Genomic DNA, 19208 nt, shown 5'->3' with positions numbered 1-19208 from the left:
CAGGGTGAAAATAAGCAAAACGAAGACGGTGATGCAAGCTGGCGGTACCTGCTGCAGACAAGTTCTGTCTGTAACGGCGTGCAGGGGGAACCGAGGATGCTCACCTTGTGGCATTAAGTGTGGGGCTGTGACGGGGGCAGGGGACCTGAGCAGCAGAGCTGGAACCTCCAGGCTGGGGACTAGTGGCCACAGACAGCCTGAGGCAGGAGCAGACCTGCCTTAGACAGCACGACACAGACGCTCCGGGGTTCCCCGGAAGGAGGAAGCAAGGCTAGGTAGAGCATGGGGGTGGGGAGTGGGATCTAAGAGTGAAGGTTGGGGTATTCCTAGGGAAGTGGGGGGCTACTGCAGAAAAGCTAAGCACAACAATGTCAAACCAGGTCTCAGACTCTGCCATGAACCGAACAACTGCAGGACATGAGAAGACACGTATGTCCTTTAGATGGGACAGAGTCAGCCCTGCACACCACCGCATGCTGCTCCCATCCAGCTGTCTGTTTTCTCTTCTTGAACATCATGCTTCTCGTGTCCCTGATAAATGCTTCCCACCCTTCCCAGGGCACTCGGCCTGGAAGAGGGACCCGAGACGGCAACAGAATTGTCTCTCCATGCACCTGTGACATAGAACCTCCGCCCCCTCAAGTAACAGCTGGCTTCAGCACACCCACAGCACGTCTCCCACACTTTGGGTGCTTAGACAGCAGGTTCGTGTGGGTTTGGAATTCTGACACTGAGGACTCATTACGGGGCTGTGGAGACAACTGCTACAAGAAAATGGTTCAGGCCCTCACCTGTTCCTCGAGGGCACCAGGCGCTTAAGATTCGAGGCTGACCGAGTTGACTCGCTAGGCTGGGCTTCTCCCTGCTGCTGGCCTCTCTTCAGCCTTCCTGGACCTTCTAGTAAAGCTTACTCAGGGCAGGTGCTCTTCCACAGAACATAGGCCCGAATTCCCCATTTCTCCCCACTTCTTTATAGGAGGCCAGGCAAATGGAGGAACTCAGACTGGGATGCCCTTGAATCTGAACCCACACTCTCCTGCTTCCTAGCTTCTCTGGTAAAGTTAAAATGTGCTGATATACATTGGCGAGGGCTGATGCCGGGATTAATGGGATTCAAGGCGGGTAAGAGGAGCCAGGCCCTTCCTCACACTCACAGGACTTCCTGCCTACTTATACACGCTCACAGGCAGAGGCCACGGAAGACGGAGCTAAGATACTGGGACCTTGACTTCAAGGTGTGGAATGTGTGTGGACCCCGAAGCCTCTTCTATGTCAACCCAAAGATCTGAGGGCGCCCTGGAATCTGCAGTAGCCATTCAAGGGCCACACCTCACAAGCCTTCATGACATGGCAAATATTGGCTTGGACTCTATTTGTTTATTTGTTTATTTATTTATTTTTTTGCTCTGCCTCCCACTCCCCAGCTGCTTCGGCACACTGTCCGTGCCCTAGAAAAAGTAGGCATTTTTCTTCTGGGGATTCCAATCCACCTCACTCAGCAGATACTCCCCCCCCCTCCCCCCGCCCCACACACACACTGTAGATCACAGCAGACGACTCTCTGCCTGGCTTCAGGAGCTAGAGACTCCAAGCCTCTTGCTCCATTTCCCTGAATCTTTGGAGTTTTTCAACAGAAAAAAACCCAAAACAAACAAACAAAAAAAACCAAACAACAACAAAAATAAAAGCAAAAATAAAACTGGGTTGTGATTCTGTTACCAGCTCTTAACCTTGACTACACGAGAATTACCACAGATTAAAAAAAAAAAAAAAAAACAACAAACCAAAAACCAAAAACCCACCAGAGAGCCTCTCACGCCCCTGCTAAGATTAGAAGCTGAGGTTACAAAGTCATTTCTGTACAAATCTACCATTAACAAAATGTTAATGTTAATCTAACATTAACAAAACACATAGTACTAAATTTCCATTTACTCAGTTATTTTTTTTACTATGTTGTGATAGCATTTTGTATCTCATTCTCTCTTGGCCTTTTATCAAACTAGAGCCAGATGCCATTTCCATTTAGGTACATCCCCTCCCCCCAAGCACACATCACTCTGACTATTTCACACCTGATGTCAATGTTCTTGTGAAGGGTGAGTGTGTCTATCGAGGCCTCATCCACAGCCTCTCTTGAAGAGGGGTATTTTCTCCTACAACAGCCCCTTCTCTGGTTATGTAAGTGCATGGTCATTTTGACAAGATAAAAAAATACATAAGGAAAAAAAATGTCACATCCACCCCCTAGTTAAATCTAAGGATACTCATGTTCTAAGTGTTCGGGGGTTTTCATTATTATTTTTTTAATGTTAACACGGTCTTTTGTAAAGAAAAAAAAATCCCTAGGATGCCTTGAATATCAGTGCTGGGATGACCAGAGGGCCGACATTCTCAGGGTCCAACAACACACCAATCATTTATTCCCTCAGGTGCTTACACCCAGAGTTTTCTCTGTACCTGGGATCAGTCTCCGTGTAGGCTCAGCTCAGTGTAGGAATCCAAGCTGAATGAAGGGTGTGGACCTGAAGTGACCAAGTCTGAGAAATGCTGATCAAGTACCCTTTACTGCATTCCTTTGACATAGCAACCTCACATGAACGCTGTCAAGCCTCTTCCCTGACTCCAACACTCTTCAGAGGGGTGAAGTTCTGGGAGGAGGTGTAATGGGCACACCACTGTACCCGTTTCTGTGTGGAACTAAGGCACTGCTCCCCACACAGCACAGCCCCAAGGACACTGCTCCAACTGAGACTTGGCATTCTTAGGTTTAGAGCCAGGGGAAGAGAATTAAACACATGACATTATTTTCGTTGGCCAGAATGGAAATCTCTGTACTTGTTAACAATAAGCTTACTTGAAGTCAAAATTTCTCAGAATTAATTTAGGAAATATACCCTCCCCACTAACTTTTAAAAACTCAGAAAATAGTTCACGGTCAAGCAGTTCCTTATCAAGAAAATTTTGTGTTAAATAATCTACTTGGCTTAGAAAGTGCTGCTTTGGTAGTATAAGAATGAGTTAAAATATTTTAAAACACATTTTCATATTGAAACAGCGTGATTTGCGCATGACCTACTTTCACTTATCTGGAAAAACAAGACTATGAACTTGATGAAAGGAAGGGGTTGTTTTCTGTGCAGCAGGATTAAAGTTATCTCCCAGCTAAAGCTGGAATCCTTTCCTGGGATGGGAGTGTTGTCTTTGCTCTCTCTGAGAAGGGCCGTGACAGTTCCCATCGAAGAGGGAGAAAAAAGCCCCAGTGCTGTGGACGCACTGAGACCAGAGTCAGCTAACTATTCCAGAGAGAACGAACAGAAACCTGGCAACACAGGAGACACAGATTCAGGGCAGAAAGAGAGACAACATCGTAGGTGGTGGGGGAGGACAGTGGAGGATGCAGGATGCTGCAGCCTAAACCAGGTGGTGAGTTTTAAGCCAATCTACCCCACTGTGGAGCAGGTACAAGACTTTACAAAGCAAGGATTTTAATTTTGAAATGTAAATTCTAAGTTTACCTCCATGCGTGAGTGAGTGGCTCGAGAGGCCATTTAGGCGAGGTGATACTCTGCATCACACTCGGTCATCAGTGTTGACATGGAATAGAAAAGGGTTCACGGAGGATGCAAAGAGGTAGAAGGGGGAATCAGAACTTCCATGAAGCAAAGATGGAAACCAGGAACTCCTTTGAAAAAGCAAGCGTGTGGGCAGGGCAATGGTCTCCCAAAGGGGCTCCCTGCCAGTCTCCAGAACATCTGAAGAACGTTAGGTCTCATAGAAACATGGGCCACAGGAGACCATCCTGGATGTAGGGAGAGATGAGAACCACAGGGTGGGGACAGAGGCATGACAGACAGCATCCCAAGTGAAGGGTCTGGGTGGCCAGAAAAGGCAAAGGCTGTTTCACCCGAGAACTTCTGGAAAGGCCCTGGCTAGGCAGCACCGTGGTGTTAGCCCAGTGAGACCCATGTTAGACAGCTGACCTCCAGCTTACTTCAAACCTTATTTTAACCCAGTGACTTTGTAATAATAATAATAATTTGTTGCATTGCAATGGAAAACTATGATATCAAGTGTTCTGTTGGCAGGAAATGCAGATGGTGCTGGGCTGTCGACAGATCCCACAACAGGGCCCTTGCTAACTATCTGGAGGGTAACTGTGCCCTGCTGCTGGTGTCTGTCTCTCTCTCTCTCTCTCTCTCTCTCTCTCTCTCTCTCTCTCTCTCTCTCTCTCTCTCTCTCTCTCTCTAAGGAAACCATTCAAAACCCCCATGGTAACTGTTTCTGATGTCTTGGGGATGTCGGTTCTTGACAACACTGAGTCTGGAGTCACCGGATTCTGGAGTTGAATCCCACAGCAACCTCTCACTGCCAGTGTGATCTTGGGTAGACCATTTAACCTCTTAAAGCCACAGATCTTCATTAGCAAAAGGAAGATTCAAGCAAGATCTATGAAATTAAACTATATCAATGTATACATGCACACATAAACATGCACATGAGAAACACAGAGCACCTGCTGCAGAGACTGGTACACATGAGGCATGTAACACATTGCTACTAATGACTTGATGCATGAGGGCGGGAGATGCTATGTGGATGTACGGCCGTGTATAGTGCACAACTCTAACAAGGGCCCTTTCTCACAGGCCTCTGCCGAGTCGGCCACCAGTGACAGCCTAAGAGGCATAAACTACAGCCAGTGGGATTTCTGTTAAACGTGAAGATGAGGAAGGTCTTCTATAACACTACTCTATGTGCTTGTGTGCATGCGTGTGTGTTTACACATGTGTACAGGAGCATGTAAGATCCACAGGTTGGCATCAGGTGTCTTCCTCAATCAGTCTTCACCTAGCTTTTTTCAGGCATGGTCTATCACAGATCCCAGAGCTAGCCAATTCAGCCAGCCAGTGAGCTCCGGGGATCCGCTTGTCTCTACCTCCCCAGTGCGGAGGTTACAGGCATGTACGACAGTGCCTGGCTTTTTATATGGGTACTGGGGATCCCCAACTCCAGTCTTCATGCTCACACAGGAAGTACATTACAACTGAGCCATCTGCTGAGCCCCTGTAGGTCATCATTAAACACGTATAAACCACTGGTTAGACCTTTAATCTCAATGGATTCTAGTCTGCTTTAGAGAGAGCTGTGTGGCTATGTGGGTAAATCATTTCCGTGGGTGGGCTGACCTGTCCCCCACGCTGACAGCCAGGACTACAGATCTGGTACTCACGGGAGCAGCACTTCCTGTATGTTATTCCAGATTGCCTTTCCACCCATGATGATTGTCAGCTGCGTCGTCAGTTCAAGGAGACAGCCACCTGGGTCACACTGGCATGTTCCAAAGAAAACAACATTTAGATTTCAGGTGTGCAACTTGCAAAGAAGCATCACATTAACATCTCTACTTGTTCTCTTAGGCTAAAAATATCCCCGCAACACACAAGGAAGTCACTATTCATTAGGCAGGCGCGAGAGAGCTAGCAGCAGCAGCTTCAACTGTCAAGAGGGTAACGCCATTCTGTTTTCTCACCTCTTCGTTTCTGTACTTGCCCAGCCAGTACACCGGGTCCCCTGGATAGCCTACAAATTTGCCCTTAAAGAACGCGATGTAGAAACATGAAGAGTAGTAGTTGACGAACTGGAACAAGAACATCTTCATGGTCAGGCTGTTCTCATAGTCAGTCTGGGTCCTTGGGAGTTCTGCGGTTAAAACAAGAGCAAGAAAGACCCTGAAATCCCAAACGGCTCTGAGACGCTAATCAAAGACTCTGATACCTGAGATAACATGCAGAAAGGATTACAATTCACACTGTTTCTACTGAATCTGCTTTCCATTTCTTAAAATAGCCACTGTGTTAATTCTGCGTTTACACATTGTTATGCGTTCCCCTCCCATATAAACACAATATCCTCCACGGCAAGCCAAGCACGCACATTTACTTTTAAACTGCTCCTTAAAATTTATAAATGCCTTATCATCAAATGGGCAAGAACGGTTTTGGTCTAAAACCCCAGAGTTATTTTTGTTGTGGCTCTAGGGATCAAATCCAGGACCTCTGCCACTGAGGAACATGCTCAACCCCTTAGAAAATTAGCTGTGAACTGCCAAGGAGAGGCAATTCTTTTGTCTCCTGAAATTGTAAGATGGGTGGAAGGAGAGCCATTGGCTGGAGGCATGTGGGAAATACAAAGGTCTGTCCTCCTAGCTACGAATCTCAGCCAGTCTGACTGTCATTGTGAGAACGACCCGGCGCATGCGGGGTGTGGGAATCCCCCAACTCTAGCCATGAAGCAGCTGCTTGGGACGCAAGCCAGCCAGAAGCAACACCCATTACATCAGGCGGAGCTGCTGAGAACTGTATTAACAAGGACAGCGTGGGGGATGACATGCACCGACAGGGCAGCTTGTCCTCGCTTTGGCTGAGGCGCGCACTTGCCCCGGAGCTGTGACCCTCTTCCACTTGTTTGCAATAAAGAGACTGTTTGCTTTCAGCAAGAGAACACACGATCTAACGTCATCGAACATATTCTTCAGCCCTGTGTGTTTCCAGAGCCTGGACATTCCCGCCATTGTCTCCCCTGTGTCCCTTCTTCAGATACAAAGATGCACACCACATACTTCCCATAGGGGGCTAGAGAAAATACGTTTACACTCAAAATTTCCTAAGAATTTCAACCTACAGGGACAGAAATAGCTAAAGGTACTCTAAATATCTCGGAAATCATTCCAGCCAGGCAGGACCTCACCGAAGTTGGTGATCATGATGGCCACCTTCTCGTAGATCGTGTTCAGGATCATGATGATGATGAAGCTGATGATGGAGGCTGTGATGGAGGTGGCCATCTGCGGCGTCAGGTACTTCTGGATTGGGTCTGTCCCGTTGATGTTCTTGGGGAGGGTTGTCGAGAAGACAATGAACACGGACAGCCTGTAGACGATGATGCCGATCACAGAAGCGATGATGAGCAGAATCTGAAAGCACCAGCAGCGGCGGTGTGAGCCTCGGCGAGGGTCAGGACTGCACCGAGGCTGGCCCCCGTGCTTAGATAAACAAGCAGCAGGTGCCGAGTGCAGGGCATCTCTAGGAAGTGCCAGGGAAGAGTTGGAAAGTGGGGCGGAATGGGAAGACACATGGGTACCACAGGGGGAGCATCCTCCGTAGTAGGATACTGTTGATGATCAGACTGTGCCAGGCAAGAGGAGACACGGTGTCCTTTACTACATATTCTATACAATTGTCCTATAAAACTAAGAGTGCCGAGGAAGACAGCCTATGTTAAAAGAAGTGGTATCTTCAGACAGCACAAAAGAGGAGTAACATTCTAGGCGGAAGGAGTGTTCATTGTAGTGATATTTTCTTTGTGCTCTAACAAATAAAGCTTCACCTTGAGATCAGAGGAAAAAGCCATATTAAACATAGAGGTCAGGCAGCGGTAGCACACACCTTTAATCCTAGAGCTTTTGGGAGGCAGAGATTCATCCGGATCTCTGTGAGTTCAAGGCCCCACGGGGAACAGAGCCAGGCATGGTGGCACATGCCTTTAATCCCAGCACTAGTTAACCATAGAGGTCTGGAGGTCTGTACAGACAGACAGGAAGTGATAGAGCTGGGCGGAGAGAGGAAGTAAGATGGTAGGGCACAGAAAAGTATATAGGTGTGAGTATATAGGAAATAGCTCTCTTGGGCTGAGGATTTCCTAGCGGTAAGAACTTGTGGCTGTGGCTTGTTCTATTCCTTTGATCTCTCAGATTTCACCTCAATATCTGGCTCCGGGTTTTTTTTTTTTTTTTATTAAGATCGTTTAGTAATTCGTGTTACAGTCCATGATCACAGAAGCAATGCAAATGTCCCTTGTACAATACTAAATGGTCCAGGTGTGCACTCAATCCACAGAGAATCGGTCCTTCCACCAGAGAACCAGTCACCAAGAGTCAGCATGGGCTGCCTTTGCCTTTACCATGGTACCAGGGTCTAACTGCAGCACTGGCCAGTAGCGGGCCGTTGGTATTGGCGGCAGGCCTCTGCTTTAAGAGCTCATGCTTGCTATTCACATTCAGGACCTCCTGAGCCGTCGTTCACACGGGCATCCCCACAAGCTCTACCGTGCAGACCCGCTGCATTTCTGACTCCTACTTCCCAGGATCACTGGGTCGCCTGCTGCAAAGCCTGCATGTGGTAGGATTTTACTTTCTCAGTAAACAGGCTTGCTCTCTTTGGTCATCATGAACTGCTTAAGACCCTTAAGACCCTTTCCTTACTTGACAAAACAGTATTTAGACTGGTTGTTCTCAGCCTGTGGGTTATGACCCCTTATAAGGGTGGGGGTGGGGGGGGTCGAGTGACTCTTTCACATTGGTTGCCTCAGACCATCAGGTTTATCTGATATTTATGTCACGATTCATATTAGTATTAGCATATGAAATAAATATGAAATAGCAATGAAATAAATTTAAGATTGGGGTCACCACAACATGCGGAACTGTATTAAAGGGCCACAGCATCAAGGAGGTTTGAGAAACCACTGATTTAGACAACATTGGAGAGGCTCCTTTAAATTGTTCCCTTATATCTTCTTTCTTGGATATACTTCAGAACCCTGGACTCTGACTGCTTATGAGGAGAGTTGGGGAAAAGCAGTGGAGAACAGGACTCTAGCACCAAGCAAGACACACCACATGTCAACATGCGCTGAGCAACGTACAGGGATGAGCTACAGACTCCTGCACGTGAACCCCAGGTCTGCCACTGGCTGCGGATCCTTGTACAGGTCAGCCCCAGGCTTCACTTTCCTGATGTGATGGGAGAACACTACACCAAGACCTAGGCAAAGCACTTGGGTGGTGTTAGCTGCGATTATGGCGACCAAAGTGTTAAAAAGACATTTTCTAACTTGCCGTAAAATCTGCGGAAAGAGAAGGCATTGTATTTCCCTGTAATCTCGCTCATTATCTCCTCTCCTTCACAGCTAAGTCTTGTGAAATGAAAAGGATTGCGTGTGTGTACGTGTAAATTAGCTAAGGCTGAGAAAAATTGGAAAAATGTAGCGTCCTCCTCCCCCAGCATAACACAAACAGGCCATTTAAGTTTCTCTGATAATCACCCCCACAATTTACGTTTCCAGTTACTCAGCACCACAGCACCCTTTAGACGCTTGCTCGCTGCCAACCTCAGCGCCCTTTCACTATTGAATCCCTGTAAGTAGTCTGTACAGTAGGCAGGGTCAGAAGGAAGAGATATAGGCTGAGAGAGAGTTAAAATTAGTTCTAGATTAAGCTGACAGGCAGGGAGAGCATGAGCATCACAGACTCAAAGACAGACTCTGGCAGCTCGGCCTCTCCTTGGCTCGGCTTGAGACTCTGGTCAATCTCCCACGGCTCTTCCAAACCCGGAGGCCTCCACAACTTTCCAGTCTGCTCAGAGCAGGGCACTTTCTTCCCTCAGGTTTATCTCTTTCTGACTCCACCTTTGACATTTTTCAGATCAAACTCGAGTGCGTGCTCACTCTAGAGAACCTGAAAGTGCCCCGTGGTGGATGGACTTAAGAGCCCTTTTCCATCTAGGAGAAAAGCCCGGCTTTGCTCTGTAGGGTCAACCTCTCCTTATATCTCGGCCTGCTGGGTGTCCACTGGATGCTGTCTAGGTTACAGTAGCTAGCCCTCATCAAAATTATCCCTCAGACCTGGAGTTCAGTTTCAGGAATTGGAACCAACCTCCCCTATTTCATTATCATACACTCCAAATGGAAACTGGCTTTATCACCTACAATTTTAAAAAACCTTTTAATTATAAAAAAAAGTAACATAAAGAAAAATGGTAAGACCATTCACTATTAAAATAAAAGCAAAATTCTTTCAGAACTATGCCTTATTTGCATATTAAAAGCCAGTTTTCATATTTTTTATCTTTCCTTTTAACTCATCATAAGCCTTAAGAATTTCCCACAACATGGGATATTTCATGAGCATACTTTTGCAAGGATGTACAATATTCCATTGTCTGGCTAAGTCTGAAGTAGGAAGGACATTTTGGCTGTGGTGTTCATGTGTGTATAGGCCTATATGTGTGCACATGTGTTATAAAATGAGATAATGTCTATGATGAAATCTTAACCTCTCCATAAGATTTCCCCTTTATGACAAGATCTTGCTATGTGGCCCGGGCTGACTTGGAACTATCCTGCCTTGGCTCTGTGAATTACTAGGATTTACAGATCAGGGCAACCACTCTGGACTTTGATATAGTTCTTGATGCACAGTTTCTAAAAGCTAAACTAAGCTAGAGCACATAAATCTTTCTGAGTGTGTCTTAATACACACGGTCAACCTGCTTTCTAGGAAAGATGGAGAAACAACATCACCTGGTCCCAGGGGGAGAGGCTGACGCAGCAGCCTGTGACCTCAACATGGCATCTCCAAGGAGGCCGGAAGGAAAAGCTCGTCATGACGTGCACTGGTCCTCCGGGGTCAGGACATTTCCCACACGGGCCACTGTGTCTTTCTGGGTTGGTGCACACGTGTGTACATTGTCACCTGCTGTGGAGCTGCGGTGGCTGTCTCACAGCCGACTGTGGTTCCGTCCTAAAGGTATCTGTCTGTCCTCGCATCCCTCTGTGTGTTTGTTATTTTTTTCCGCTATTTTATTTACATTCAATGTGTCGAAATCTTTACTTTTCTCTGAATCTGTACTTTTGTCTTCCACGGCTAGCGAAGTTTAGAAAGTCATTTCAGACCTACAGACTGCATTCATTCACATTTACTTCTAGTTTATGGCTTACAGTTAAAAAAAAAGTATTTTTGGGATTTATGACAGCACGTGGTTCAAAGTACGACCCTGACCTTTCCTTTCCCCAACAGCTAGCAAGCATTCCCACTCTTCATTAATCTGGATCTATAACCCTGCCTTTCGTATGCATTAAATCACAAGACCAGAGCTTGGATCTGGCTGTCACATCCCATTCTTTAATCGGTTTATTCCTGAGCCCAACAAAGCTCTCATTAAATTGTGTTAATAATATATTTTAATTAATAATAAACCAGAACTATTTTGTAAGTCTGGTGTTTTTTAGCAATGTCTTTATTTTTTTTTTCTTCCCCACCTAAAATTGGTTGTTAAAATTCCTTTTCTTTTCTTTGGTTTTTAATGCCTTCTCCTTTGGCATATCTTTTTGTTATGGAAATTCCTACAATTTTTAATTTTAGTTGTTGCTGATGCAATTTCTTGGAGTCCCTACTGCCTCCCACCTGCTACTTCGGCAGCAGCGGGGAAACTCCTGACCTGTTGACAGACATGGAGTAGAAGGGACAGAAAAGCCACAGAGGACAGGAAGGTGCCCCGACCTGGCAATACTCCATGCGGCAGCCAGGGAGCACTCAGGAGCCATCTCCCTATATGACGCCATGTAGTGACCGCTCTGTAGGAGACCAGAAAGGCTTGCACTTTCCTTGGTATTTTAAATGAGATACTAAAGAAATCGTCATGTAATGTAATAAAAAAAAAAAATCAATTAAGCACAAGCTTGTGACAGTTTCCTACCCAGAATAAGACAGCGCTCGCACATAGGGTGATCCGGATACACTTCCCACAGGTAGTAAACGGGATGCGTTCCTCCTCCTGATGAAGAAAAAGAGCTGGTCAAGAGGGCAGGGCCAATGAAATGGTGGATACCTCTGGAGATGTCAACAGGTCTTAGACTCAGCTAACCACCACCAAAACCCCAGTTCGCACGCATACTGTTCTCACTCACAGCCAAGCAGTTAAATGATCTCAGACACCAGGCCAAGGACAGCATTCATCTGTTTGTTTGTTTATTTGTTTTGGTATTGGGTATTGAATTCAGGACCCTGAACTCACTGGGCATGTACTCTCAGTTATCAGAGCTGTGGTTTTTGGTAAAGCTTTACATGTTAACGTGGTGTAACAATGAATTTTTGGAGCATTTCCATCTTATAGTTTATTAAGAGAAGGAAACAAGGCTCCTCCTGATTTACCTGGAAGAACAGCCAGTGTGTAACACCAGGTGTTAACCCTGGCTGGCATTCAGTCTGTGCCAGGTAGTCTCCTGAGTTTTACACATATCAAACGCCATCAATGCTCATGATAGGAACACAGAAACATTCTATCACTCCATTTTATAGAGGAGGAGGAAACGGAGGCACAGATCCAGGATCCCCCCAGCCCATAAGCTGCTGCCATGCCTGCAACGTCAACAACATACGACTCTCCTCTCTCACCCAGGGAGGCTGCCCAAGGCAACACGGTGACGCGGGGAATAAAGGAAGGTGAGGTTTCATTCGGAAGTTTTAGCAAGCAGCATTTCACCAAGGATTTAATTCACGAGTTGACAATTTTAAATGACCAGGCCATCTTTGCTTTGGCTCTCCATAGGCTTTGTCACTGCTGGAGTTTCAGCTTTCATACTGAACTATCCACTCACAGGTACTGCCCTGTCCGCTCCAGCAAGCAGCAGTCATTATTCAGAATGGGGTTCCCTGCACCCCAAGAGACAAATGCCACCTGCTATGCTATTTATAAAATGAATAAAGGTGTTCCTCAGGTGTTCCCCCACCTCTTCTAGCACCCACATTCTGAAAATCTGGGGGCTGATTTAGGAACCTACAGTTGGGGATATTCCTCAGACATGCCTTCCAGGAGCTATTCCTTTTCAAAACTCTGTTCCCACACTGGTGACCAGGGGTAGCTCTGAATCCCCTGAGTTGTTAGAAATACAGTGGAAGACTCAGAGGTCAGCTCTTGGGGGTTGGGGGATGACCAGGGAGATGTGCAGCATTATTTCCTCTCTCTTTGCAGCAGTCATTGCAGCAAACATACTCAGCCAGTGACAAATGCCTCACTCACACAGCCCTGCCACACGGTAGGATCTCAATATGCGTTCTCCTCCTTCAACCCCTTCTGACTTTAGATTAAGAGTCACGGTATATTTTTGTGCCCATCCCAACCAGAAGGCGGGCCAGTGACTGAGACTGAGCACCAGAGAGAGGGATGGCCAGCTCAGGATGTAAAATGACTGCAAGGAAGATGCCTGTGACAGCCGAGACATCTGTAAATGCCAACGCATCTTTCCTTACTCACCTGTGCCATTCTTGCTGTCTCTAAAATAAATTCATTTTACCATAATTGCAAGAGAGGGGCCACAGTGGTCTCCACATACACTGTTCTAAGCAGTGCTCAGAACACATCTGGGATGGATACTCAGCACCTCAGAGATGCCACAGTGGGCTCAGGCATCTGCACTGTTCACCTTATGATGGCTTGGTGGATTGTGCTGCAAACTACTTCAGAGAAAGCACTGCACTAAATCACCATGCTGAGAACATGCAGGGGTTGCAGTGCACTGCATCACCTTGCTGAGACCCTGCAGGGAGAGCACTGCACTTCATAACCTTACTGAGAACCTGCAGGGACAGCATATACTGCAATAGAACAGACGTGTACCTGAGTGATCTCGTTTATCACCACGTGATTACACTGGGCTTCATACTCTGGCCGGGGCTGTTCCTCATGCTGTAGCTCAACAGTGTCCCATTCATACTCAAGCTCTGCCTGGCGCCGCTTCCAAAACTCCAAAAACAGCGTCACTGACAAGAGAGAAGAGGACAGCTTGGCTCTTTGAGGCTGGTGTCAGAATGCCATGGCGGGAATTACCACTCCCATTCTTGTGGTGAGTGCAATCTATTTATAGATTTAAGTAACATTTAAAAGGCAGAAAAGGGTTGTTTTCTTTAAATGAAAATGTTGGTCCTTTACAAATGCTGTAAAACATGATGGTCGGGGGGTGGGGGAGTGGGGTGAGGTGGGGTGGGGTGGGGCAATGGGCACAGTCAGAAGGCAAGTGTGTATGTCGGACACAAAGCCTGCAGCCCACGCTTCTCCAACTGGACACACAAGGAATTCACTATTCAAGAGCAGCCAAGTTCAGCCTCCCCCCACATCCTCAGTTCTCCTCTTCCTCCCTCCCTCTGGGACTGGAATGGAAAGGAACAGTTACTTTATCGCTCTCTAAATAAGCCCAAACAGTATCATTATATGGAAAATGGCTCTACTTCTGAATTTTGTACAACTATGAAAAAAAAAAACTTAGGCATCATTATTTTTCATAATCTGTAACTCAAAAGAGCTAAAAATGTTAAGTGTTAATGGAGGATGCAGCTTCCCTAGGCTCTTTTAATTAGCCTACTGTCTTTAACTCTTCTTAAAAACTGAAATTACTGCAGTTCCATTCACAATTACCACTCCAGTGTCCACTACATGCTGAGAAGAAGAAAAAGAAGAAGAAGAAGAGACTCCTAGCTGCGTGGGAATGACAGGCACAGCAGACAGAAGAGCAGACCTTTCTGGACACACAACAGAAACATCCAACAGTCCACTGGTTCTCAACCTGTGTGTCATGACCCTCACAGGGGTCACATTATCAGATAGCCACATTATAATTCGTCACAGTGGCAAACGTAGAGTTATGAAGTAGCAAAGAGAATAATGTCATGGTTGGGGGTCATCACAACATGACGAATTGTATTAAAGGGTCGCGGTGTCAGGAAGGTTGAGAACCACTGCAACAGATGCTTCAGGGACAAGCCACCAGAGGAGGGGACCATGTGGGTATCTTGGGACGGCTCAGATGATCAGGTAAAGGAGGAAGGCGGCAGGTGAAAAGCTTAGCTTCCTTAGGGAGCTGCCCATGAGGAGTCAAGGAGGCCGAGGCACTAGGTGCTTTCTATTCTGGTGCTGACTGAAGGGTTATGATGAGTGACAGGGGACAGCCAAGTGACAGACCTGCAGGAGGGCACAATACAAAGGATACGATGAGCCTTGAAAGGATCTAGGGGTTTAATACAGGTTGGGAGGAGCACTGAACATGGTCTAGTAAGAACACGATTGCAGGAAGACCTACATGCAAACACTAGATAATGTGTGAAGGATGTTGCAATGGACAGAATAGATACAGTTGTAACAAAGGGGCTAGAAGAGACCAGGAATGCAGGCCAGGCTTTGGGTTGAGCAGTGTAGTTAGTAGAGGATCACATCTCAAAGGGAAGACTCTGGGCCAGTGTGGTGCTTTGAATGAGAATGACCCCCCCCACCCTGGCTCATATATTTGAATACTTTGTTCCTAGTTGGTGGAACTATTTGGGGAAGACTAGGAGGTGTGGCCTTGTTAGAAGAGGTGTGTCACTGGGGCAAGCGTTGGGGTTTCAAAAGTCCAGGCCATTCATAAGCTCTCTGACTCCGACTGTGGATGAAGATGTGAGACTCACCATGACAGACTCAACCTCTGGAATGGTAAGCCCAATTAAACATTCTTTTATAAGCTGTGTTTTATCATAGCAACAGAACAGTAACTAAGACAGCCAGTGATAATTTGTATCTTGGGGCGGATGTCTAGTCAAGTACTGGAAGGGCCAGCCAAATCAGGAGTCTGTTTTAAGTGTCAGCTGCGGCCTAACTAGGAGCAGATGGGATCACAAAATGAGGGGTCGACAGGGGTCCGTCTCACCCGAGCTACATGCAAGATGTACTGGGGAGCTTTAAGAAAGTCCTAATCACAGGCAACAACCCCGGGATTCTGGTTTAACTGGTGTAATAGGCCTGGAACGAGGCATGCTGTCTGAGCACAGGTGTTGGTTGTTATTTTTTTTTTCTTGTCTTCCAGTCAATAGTCAAGGTTGAGAGTTGGTCCTGCAGAGCTGAGTGGGAAGCCTGCAGCTAGGAGGAAAGGCTGGGATGCCAGAGAAGGAGCCTGGACTCAACACTTTCCAAGAGAGAAGAGCAAGGAAATACTCAAGCACCCACTTCCCAGGCTTGCTCGTATGTCTACTTCACCCACAGTCAGCTGGAGTAAAAATGGTCTGCAGGTTGGAATTGGTTCCATTCAGGGCAGAATGCTGGTTCCACTGAAAAGCACTCAGGCCTTCAGTGTAAATGGATGTTTCCTGTCCCTACCACCAGTCCCAAATAACCGACTCAGAGGCTGAATATTACTTATAAATGCTCGTCGATAGTTCAGGCTTATTACTAACTTAAATCTTACACTTAAAGTAACCCATAGTTCTATTTATGCTTTGTCACGTGCCTCATGGCTTGTTACCTCTTTTTACACATCCTGCATGCTAGGTGGCTGGCTGGCATCTCTCCTGACTCCGCCCTCCTCCTTCCCATCATCCTCAGTTTGCCTTTCCTGCCTAACTTCCTGCCTAGCTACCTGCCTGTCAGCTTTTTATTAGCCAATAAGAGCAATACATATTCACATTATAGAAAAGGATTGTTCCACAGCATCCTGTGGTATCTCTGAACTTGTCTAAGGGGGAATGAAGTAACTGCTTGTCACTGGATAAACACCTTCAGGACACTAGGCAGTTTTGTGGAGCAAGCTGTGACCGCCAGTCTTGTTGCCCACAGGAGCTATGCTAGCCTCAAGTGGCAGGCATTTCCTGAGACCCCTTCTGGAGAGTATGAGCCACCTGGTGGCAGCCCTCTCAGGCTGACTATGGAACTGAAGCACCTCAGAAAATACCCACACAGCCTATCAAACAGAAGGCCTACTTTAATTTACCCAAGTATGCGGCCCGCTCCAGAAACTGACTCCACTGTCTTGTAACTATGAGACCTTTCTAGTAAAGCATACTCTCTCTCTCACAAAGAGCACCCTATTTCCTCTATCAATTGCTGTGGGATGTTCTGTATGGCAAATGTGTTGCTCTGATTGGTCAATAAATAAAACACTGATTGGCCCGTGGCTAGGCAGGAAGTATAGGCAGGACTAACAGAGAGGAGAAAAGAAAGACCAGGAAGGCAGAAGGAGTCATGGCCAGGCGCTGCCAGGACAAGCAGCATGTGAAGACGCCAGTAAGCCACGAGCCACATGGCGAGGTATAGATTTATAGAAATGGATTAATTTAAGCTATAAGAACAGTTAGCAAGAAGCCTGCCATGGCCATACAGTTTGTAAGCAATATAAGTTTCTGTGTTTACTTGGTTGGGTCTGAGCGGCTGTGGGATTGGCGGGTGACAAAGATTTGTCCAGACTGTGGGCAAGGCAGGAAAACTCTAGCTACAATCAATCCCCCTTTTAACACATGAGGCATGCATGTAAGCCTGACCTGCATTTGCTTCTAGGCTTATGTCTGTCACGGCCACCATGTCACTGTCATGGAGGCAGGGATGTCTTGTTAGCAAGCATACACTAGACATTAAACAAATGCACTGAGTGAATTAATTGAAGGGAATGTACCAGAAACTGAGTATCCCCCAACCTTGGCCTGAGGAACCAATCTTAGAGTTGCATATCAGATATCCTGCATATGATATATTTACATCATGATTCATAACAGTAGCAAAATGACAGTTATGAAGTAGCAACAAAATAAATTTACGGCTGGGGGTCACCACAACATGAGGAGCTGTATCAAAGGGTCACAGCATTAGGAAGCTTGAGAACCACTGCTCTTGTCAATCAGATGCAGTTAAAATTCTCCCAGTACCCACCAATGTAACAAGAGATGAAGGAGGGTTGCATGGATCTCAACATCAAAACGATTTCTACTAATTATGATAGTATTGCATCAAAAGAAAAAATATGTATCAGACGAAGATGACTAAACACAAAAAGCGGCTGAGAGCAGTGTAGTATTATGTTCTGTAACATAAAAAGGGCAAGACACGGACTCTGAGAGGCCGAGGTGCTCTGATGCTGTAAGAGTCTGAGATGTCTTAAAAGGCCTCTAACTCCAGATGTTGTTACTTACAAGGTTCTCTCTGTTACCCCATTCCGTGTTTCTAACCCAGACTCTCATGCAGACTTTTTAATGCTCACTAGCCATGTCTGCGTGTCACAGAAATGGGGACAGAGGAGGGAGCAGGATGGACAGCTCAGGCCTGGGACCACCACTTACAGTCAGTTCCTTGATCTCCAAGGGTAGGTCACTGGACCTTCCGATTCCCTGGATCTTCAGGAGCCAGGGGTCTGCCGGTTTCCCAGAGATCACTAGGCCTTGTTTAAGGCTTGCCCTCACATGTGATCACTGAAAACTGGCATTGTACAACCAGGTGTCTAAGCCAGGAGAGTCAGGTAAGGAGGAATGTCAGGGCTGGGATGCGGTCATGATCGTTAACCACAGCTTGTGCTTGGGAGTCCACGAGTCAACACAACCACCCAGGCTGGTGCAGCCTAAATGGGGGATATCTCTAGGTAAGTACACGATCAGCACTATACCGATGATAAAAGTTTTTCTCCCCTCAACCTTTTCCATTTTTAGAGAACAGAAAGAGTCAGGGCCAGACCCACGGTTCTAAAGGAGAGGTTATAGGAGCGGAATGGCCGTGGTGAGGGATGACTTCAGAGCATCCCACTGCCTGGATGCTGCCATTCCAGACTTTCTGTAACAAGGTTCACAGCAGCAGTCCTCACAAGGCAGACGTAACAAGGAAACCAGCATAAAGCCCTTGGAGAGTTCATCACATACACATGCTCAAAGCTTTGTACGTATGATGCTACAGGCCACGCAGAGACACTTCCTGCATTCTGAAGTCAGACAAGATGGATCGGCAGCCTGGTGCATGACAGTTCCGTAACCAGGGTGCAGTTAACGATCACAGGAGGGGAAGTTAATTAGGAAATCTGAGGTTTGGCTCTCCTGCGCGTGCGCGCACACGCGCGCGCGCGCGCGCGCGCGCGCGCGCGCGCACACACACACACACACACACACACACACACACACTAATGCCTCGCCTTTCAGGTTGAAATGCATGTACCTTTGAAAATGGGAATCCCCCCTCTATATAAGAATGTTTATACCAATTAAACACTCAAACGTATGCATTTAAATAAAATGCTTTCCTGTTACGTTATTGATGCTGCACAGATTAAAAAGGATGAACAGCACCCAGTTTCTGTGCAGATCTTGCATGTTAAGGTTGCACTGTTTCTATTATTACAGACAACTTGCTATTATCACTACAGTGAAATATACTTAAAAATTTTTCAATTTTGTGAAAGTGGATAAAGAACCAAGCTCACTGGTACCCCCATGCTGCTCCCTGCCCCCCCCCCACCAGGCAGGATCCCAGCTGTGGGAATTCTTGTAGCACAGGGGTAAGCATTCCTGACCTACAAGCCATGCTGAGTGCTGACTTTGGAATATTTTAGATTTTGAATTTTCAGTTTAAAGACGTCCCTGTGATAGTCTATTT

General features: G+C 46.6%; 1 protein-coding gene and 1 long non-coding RNA gene across 5 annotated transcripts in view; one reads left to right on the top strand and one right to left on the bottom strand.

Annotated features, from left to right (window-relative positions):
- Nucleotides 1–19208, bottom strand: part of Ano6 (anoctamin 6) — a 199320-nt gene that overhangs the window by 19611 nt on the left and 160501 nt on the right. For all 4 annotated transcript variants that reach the window (XM_006974329.4, XM_006974328.4, XM_076556664.1 and 1 more), the window contains 5 exons: nt 13458–13600; nt 11538–11615; nt 6751–6976; nt 5534–5703; nt 5234–5331 (listed from right to left, as the gene is read on the bottom strand). In XM_006974329.4, coding sequence (XP_006974391.1) covers nt 5234–5331; nt 5534–5703; nt 6751–6976; nt 11538–11615; nt 13458–13600 — 715 coding nt within the window. The remainder of the gene's footprint in view (nt 1–5233; nt 5332–5533; nt 5704–6750; nt 6977–11537; nt 11616–13457; nt 13601–19208) is intronic.
- Nucleotides 330–1389, top strand: LOC121824489 (uncharacterized). Its single transcript, XR_006066392.2, has 3 exons — nt 330–704; nt 977–1055; nt 1187–1389. It is a non-coding gene; the product is annotated as an uncharacterized LOC121824489 (long non-coding RNA).

The sequence above is a fragment of the Peromyscus maniculatus genome, chromosome 20 (assembly GCF_049852395.1).
Source record: "Peromyscus maniculatus bairdii isolate BWxNUB_F1_BW_parent chromosome 20, HU_Pman_BW_mat_3.1, whole genome shotgun sequence".
NCBI lineage: Eukaryota > Metazoa > Chordata > Mammalia > Rodentia > Cricetidae > Peromyscus > Peromyscus maniculatus.
Note: the sequence above shows the minus strand (reverse complement) of the source record. Positions and strands in the feature narration are given on the sequence as shown.